At 52.3% G+C, this 6,577-nt stretch overlaps 1 protein-coding gene across 1 annotated transcript; it reads left to right on the forward strand.

The window, feature by feature from the left end:
- Window positions 1-2,687: 2,687 nt before the first annotated feature.
- Window positions 2,688-5,812, forward strand: ZFP36L1 (ZFP36 ring finger protein like 1). Its single transcript, XM_054068810.1, has 2 exons — window positions 2,688-2,848; window positions 3,262-5,812. The coding sequence occupies exons 1-2, from the start codon at window positions 2,792-2,794 to the stop codon at window positions 4,210-4,212; spliced, it is 1,008 nt and encodes a 335-aa protein (XP_053924785.1). The 5' UTR covers window positions 2,688-2,791; the 3' UTR covers window positions 4,213-5,812.
- Window positions 5,813-6,577: the final 765 nt, after the last annotated feature.

Genomic DNA, 6,577 nt, shown 5'->3' on the forward strand with positions numbered 1-6,577 from the left:
CTTGTGACGAAAGCACTTCCCTTTCTTAGCCTGAAAATTTGGGAACTGGAAGGCAGAAGTGGGGGAGCAAACCAAACACACACATCCCCCTCTCCCTTATTTTCAACAATTCAGGCTTTTCTGCACCCGTGTTCTTGCCTGGTAACTGAGCAACTGACGCAAGCAGACCCGCAGGCTTCCAATTGCCAAACAGCTCCTGGTGAAGAAGTGTCGGTGTCTTAACAGAGCAATCTTTTTCTGTTGCTATGGGAGCTGTAAAATCACCAAATATATTTGTGGCAAAGCTGGCACTTGGATTCAGTTTAGAGTCAGTGCTTGAAGTAACCTCTTATTACATTGATTGGGAGTTAAACTGGACAAGGAGCGCAGCCCCCTCGTCAGACTGTTCTCCAGCCCTTAGCAGAGCCCAGCAGCTCCAGGGATGAGATAGTGCTGACTTGTACTTCCCAGTGCTGATCTCCTGCCCGGCCCAAACCGACATTGCACAGCTAATCCCAAATTTGTGAGGCGCACTTCCAAGCCCATCAGGATTAGAGAGTATAAAGCATAAAAGTAGACCCTAACTATGTAAAAATAACCAAACTGGGTCAGATCAGAGGTCTGGTGTGGCCTTCCTCTTACCTCCAGGAGCAGTGTGCGCTTAAGGGGAAGAATGGGGGAATGAGAGTGTGACACTTTTGTTGTGCATTGTCCCGCAACATACCGTGGAGGTCTGCCTTTGCTTTTAGTGAAACTCCAGGGACTTTTCCTCCATAAATTTGTCCAATAGCTTTTTTGACCCTGATTATACGTTTGACCTCCACAGCATCATGTGCCAATGAGGCCAGTTTTATACACACAGAAGACTGGAAAAAGTACTCCCTTAAACGTCCTTTATAATTTTATTTATTGCCTCCTGCGTCTTCCCCGTTTTCTGGCCATTCTGGTCTGTTTCAGCGCTTACTCAGGAAAGTGGTTCTTGACTCCTCCACTAAATGTGTGAACAGGTCTAATGAAGACTCTTATCTCTCTGTATTCTGAGACAAGTTTAGCATCTCCTTGCATCGGAACCAGAGAACAAAAGTGCTCCAAAGGCTGCTCCTGCACTGAGGATGGATTTGGGAAGGGCTGAGGAAGTCCTGGACATTTATTCCTGCTTCCCGGGCCAAGCTGTAGTATCCCATTTGGAACGTGCTGGGCCTGGATGGACTGAGTTGCATGAGAAGGCTAGTGAGCATGTCATTGCGTTCATTCACTTTTTTTCAGTAATCTCCTTTAATAATTGACTTCAATTTATTCATTTATTTATCTTTATTCATTTGCATCTGTTCTGGCACAGCTCCAGCGGGAGGCGGAAGGCTCCGATTTTTTCATTCCTTCACTCGGCGTGAATTCGTGCCCGCACAAGTTCCCATTCTGCCCCAGAGGCCTCTGACTTTGGGGTGAGCTGCTATATCCCCCCCTAAGCTGAGCCCGTGCGCAGCCAATGCCAAACTAGATCACTGGGAAAAAATTACTTCTCGGCTTCAGCCTTCGCCGCTGCAACCTTAAACCCCGAGTTTCCAAAACAAATGCACACGGGACAAGCAAACAAGGCAAAAAGATCCCAGTTCTCCCGCAATGATCCCTCTGATCAGCCTCGCAGCAGGGAGGAACCCGGGTGAAAACCGGGCTTGGAGAGACTCAGCAGTGAAATAGTTATCGCGCTGGCTTTCTCGGTAACTCTTGGAAAGTCCCCGAAATGACGTTTCTAACCTAACAATTAAACTGGGTTTAATTATAGAGAGGCTCAGAGCCCTGGGAACAAGCACCATCTACAGAACGAGTAAACAACTGCAGAAAGAACAGGCTGGTCTCTCCCCTGGTTACTCCCCACTGCTGGCCAAGGCCGGCGGGGGGAAGGGGGGAACGAGAAAGAGAAGGAAATTCGAGGAACCTGATCGTTCTACTTAAGTAAATAATACATATATATATATATATATATAAAATCTGGAATAGTCGGAGCCTGCGGGCGTTTCTCTGCGTCGGTTATTTAGGCTGGTCTTGAAGACGGAAGGAGGGGGAAAAGCTCAGCCGCCAGCTCACATTCCAGCTCCTGCAGCCCCAAAGCAAACACCAGAAGAAGCGATCGCTCCTTCGAGCCGGGGGCTGCGCTGCGCCGGGCGGGGCTCCCTTCCCGGGGAAAAGGGGGGGAAGCACGGGCTGGGGGTGCGGAGCCTCGGGAATCTGCGTGAATCACGGTGTGCCGAGCGAAATCTGGAACAGATTATTGGCCCGCCGACGGTATTTTGTTTCTTTTTTTTTTTCCCTGTTGTTTTTTTGGAGGAGGGTTCTGCGGGGAGCGAAGCGGGAGCCATCGAACACGCTTTCAAAGGGCAAACCCGTACTTTCATCATTTCAATGAGCGCGGATGGGAGCTCGCAGAGCCTGCCAGGCTTCAATAAAAGTCGGGGGGGAAGAGCGCGGCTCGGGAGGGGGGTCGGGGTGGGGAATCGAACCGACGCCCCGCTGCGCTCGGGGCTGCGCGCGACGCGGGTCGCAGCGGGCTCGGGGCTGCGCGTGCGCCCGGGGCTCGCGGGGGCGCGACGCGCGCCCCCCCGCCCGCCCTTTGGGGTGATTCAGCGCCGGTGTCAATCACCCTACCCTCCTCCTCCCCTTCCTCCCGCCGCCGGCTCCTCCTCCCGGGGGGTAACTCCGAAACTTTATAAGTTGAGGTTCCGCCGAGCGCGCCGGGAGCGGCGGAGCGGGGAGGCTGCGGGCCGGGGTGCCGGAGGCTGAGCCCGACCCACGCCGCGTGTCCCCGCGCCCGAACATGTCCACGGCCCTGGTGTCGCCCAGCATCTTCGACCTCAGCGAAGTTTTATGCAAGGTACGAGCCAGGGGTCGTGTTTTTGTCGGAGTTCGTGGTTTTGTAGCGTTGTGCTGTTTTTTTAGGGGGTTCTTTTCTCCCCGAACCGGGAGCGAAGTCGGAGCGCGGGGGTGGGGGACGAGGGCTGCGTTTCGCCGCCCGGTCCCGGGCTCCGCCGCCGCTCCCCGCCGAGCCGCGTGGCGGGGCCGGTCCTTCCCGCCGGGGCGGGGAGGGGGGGGGCTGGGCAGACGCTGGCGCTGCTTTTCCCGCTCTCCGCCGCCCCCCGGGGGGTTTCTCTGCGCCTCGGGAGATGCCGCGGGGGCGGCGGCTCTCGCCCGGTGGTCGGTTTGCTCGGTGACCGCCCTCCGCGCTCGCTGCGCGGGAGGCGCCAGCGGAGGCGGCGGCGCTGACCGGCCCTTGGTTTCTCCCCGCAGGGCAACAAGATGCTGAATTACAGCCCCTCGGGCGTGAGCGGGTGCCTGCTGGACAGGAAGGCGGTGGGCACCCCGGCCGCCGGGGGGTTCCCTAGGCGGCACTCGGTCACCCTGCCCAACTCCAAGTTCCACCAGAACCAGCTCCTGGGCGCTCTCAAAGGGGAGCCGGCTCCCGTGCTGGGCCCTCGGGAAAGCCGCTTTCGGGACCGCTCCTTCTCCGAGGGCGGCGAGCGCCTGCTGCAGCAGAAGCAGCCCGGGGGACAGGTCAACTCCAGCCGCTACAAGACGGAGCTGTGCCGCCCCTTCGAGGAGAACGGCGCCTGCAAGTACGGCGACAAATGCCAGTTCGCCCACGGCATCCACGAGCTGCGGAGCCTCACCCGCCACCCCAAGTACAAGACCGAGCTCTGCCGCACTTTCCACACCATCGGGTTCTGCCCCTACGGGCCGCGCTGCCACTTCATCCACAACGCGGAGGAGCGCCGCGCCGTGGCGGGGAGCCGCGAGCCCGCCGCCGCCGACAGACCCCGCCTGCAGCACAGCTTCAGCTTCGCCGGCTTCCCCAGCGCTGCTGCCAGCGGGCTGCTGGACAGCCCCACCTCCATCACCCCGCCGCCCATGCTGAGCGCCGACGACCTGCTGGGCTCCCCCACCTTGCCTGACTGCGCCAGCAACCCCTTCACCTTCTCCAGCCAGGAGCTGGTCAGTCTCTTCGCCCCCAGCATGGGGGTGCAGGTGCCCAGCGGGAACTCCCCCACTACCTTCTTGTTCAGGCCCATGTCCGAGTCCCCCAACATGTTTGACTCGCCACCCAGTCCTCAGGACTCCCTCTCTGACCAGGAGGGCTATCTGAGCAGCTCCAGCAGCAGCCACAGCGGCTCAGATTCCCCTATCCTGGACACCTCAAGACGTCTTCCCATCTTCAGCAGACTCTCCATCTCTGACGACTAATCTGGGGTTTCCTCTCACTCCCCCCCCTCCCCCCAATCTCTATTACGATGTTAAGCTGAATTTTCCCCACCCCGTCCCCAGAAGTCCAAGCTGGATGTTAACATGTCCACCTGCCTGCTGTAGACCCGCTGGCTTAAACCTTAAGTGCCAAATTACGATGAAAAGCAATAACGTTTACAAAAATTTAGTGCCTTTTAACACTTTTTTTCACTGTGACTGTATTACCTCTCCAGCTGCAGAGGGCACCAGCAGCTCTGTGCACTTCCAGATGTGCAGGAATGTCCAGATCCAGCTCCCTCCCCTGGCCATGTACTGCATCGCCCTCTCCCAGTCCTTTCCCGACTGGCCAGTTACCGCTAGGCTGCAGGCATGTGGGCAACTGTTAACATCCAGTCCTCTTTCTCCCCTCCCCTTAAAGACTAATCTTGCCTGGATCCACTCAGGTCTGCAGGAAGAAAAAGCTGAGAACAGACAAAGATTGTAATGTGAGTGGGACTTCGACTGGGAGGAAGAAAACAAAAAAAAATATACAAAAACCAGATGGACTATGAGAGACTTGATTTTGGTGCTAAAAGTTCCCCGTGTATTCATGTGACATCTTAAAACAAAGAAATAGAGGGGGTGGGGCTGACGGAAGTCATTCCACGCATATACACACACACACAAGTTCGTGTAAACAAAGTTCCAGTAGACATAGCTTTAATGGTTTTGCTCTAGAGTACTTTAGACCTATCTTAGAGCACTCACGCCAAGCTTTTTATTATTTTTTTCCTGGGTTTTTAATTTTGTATAACTTTTCAGAAATTGGAGAGCAAATTTTGCTTGTCACTGCACAACAATATAAAAAAGCTTATTTAACTTATCAAAACGTATTTATTGCCGAAACCTATGCTTTTTTGTTAATTTTGTTCATATTTATCGGGATGATGAATCCATAGAATATATTCTTTTATGTTTAAATTATGATCTTCCATATTAATCTTAAGATTGTGAAGTGTCTTTTTTCCTTTTTTTTTCCCCACAGTTTAATATATTATACTACAATGACGTTTTTTGTAACTTTACACTTTTTTGGTTATTTTATTTTAAAAAATGAAAAATTAATTTAAAAAAATGCAAAAACTGTGTTTGGATTATTTATTTTAGAATTCCCTCCTTTTTTTTTTTTGTGTTGGACTGCAAATTGAGTTAATGTGCTTCTTTGCCTTTCCTCTTCTCCTCTTCCTCTCCCCTGGGTCTTGTCTACCTGGGCTTTAGAATGTACGTACCTGAGCTCTGTTGCGAGGCAGCATGGAAGGAAGACCTTTTTATCTTTTTTTGTATAGATTCTTCAAGGAGAAAAGCCTTTGGCTCAAAGTGCCTATCTGAAGACATTCCAAATACAGTTTGTCTTTGCATTTCTGTATTCCAAGTTCAGAGTTTTCCTTGCCAAGGTGAATGGGACTGGCACAAAGAGAGTTAATGAATGTAATTTCCTCCCCCCTTACTGTTCACTACATTGCTTTTTCTTACTCTTCGTGTGAGTTTATTTAAAAGAGAATCTCTTTTGTAACGACTGTTTGCAGTTTAAATCAATAAACCCCAATTTTTTTTCAAGAAACTGACAATGGAGCTGGTTTTACTTGCAAAAATCAGGGCGCTGGTTTTAGACAATCACTCAAAAGCAGCTACTTCCCTCCTCTTGACCCTTGAGATGCATGTCCAGTGTGTGCTCAGGCATCCCTCCATCACCCCTCACTGATGTAGTGCGTCAGCCGTTCAAGTGTGTGGGTGCACAGATCAATGGCAACAAATACCTGATGTGACCTACATTGGTCTATGGAGTCCTCCTCCTAGTCTTGAGTTGCTCGGTCTGTTCCTGCAAACTTCTTTCTGATGAGGGCAGCTTAAAGCTTGGATTGGCTTTGGTTCCTCATGTACGCTGTGTTCCTGCACAGCTCCTCCCCCCTCAAGGAGAGCCTGTGCATGTTTTGAGTGAAGTGGGATGTTGGAAGCAGTACAGATTTCTGAAATCCCAGGCCTGGTTGGTTTGTTAGTGCTCGCTTTGGCAGAGTGGCTGTTTGGTGGAGAGGCACGTGGATGCCCCAGCAAAGTTTCTGTGTACTCTCAGATTGCCCTGCTATCGCATTCAAGCCCTTGTACCTCTTAAAGAATCTGTCAGCAATCCCAGAAACTTATGAAGACAGTACTTTTGTTTTGGAACACTTCTCTGCCAGTGCTGCTCATGGTGTCTTGTGATTTTACCTTTGAGTTCTCCTCTGGAGCAAGCTTGGTGCTGCTCTCATCTGAAACTGTTCCAGCACTCTTCCAAATCAGGGGTGGAATATTGCTGCTGAGCCACTGATCCTTCAGCTGTCTTGACATG

This window comes from Cuculus canorus, chromosome 5 (genome assembly GCF_017976375.1).
Source record: "Cuculus canorus isolate bCucCan1 chromosome 5, bCucCan1.pri, whole genome shotgun sequence".
Classification (NCBI taxonomy): Eukaryota; Metazoa; Chordata; class Aves; order Cuculiformes; family Cuculidae; genus Cuculus; species Cuculus canorus.

What these genes read in the sequence shown, in the direction of transcription:
- ZFP36L1 (XM_054068810.1), top strand. Translation starts at nt 2,792, where the DNA reads ATGTCCACGGCCCTGGTGTCGCCCAGCATCTTCGACCTCAGCGAAGTT. An exon ending in TCAGCGAAGTTTTATGCAAG is followed by an intron (nt 2,849 to 3,261) that starts GTACGAGCCAGG and finishes TTCTCCCCGCAG; the next exon opens with GGCAACAAGATGCTGAATTA.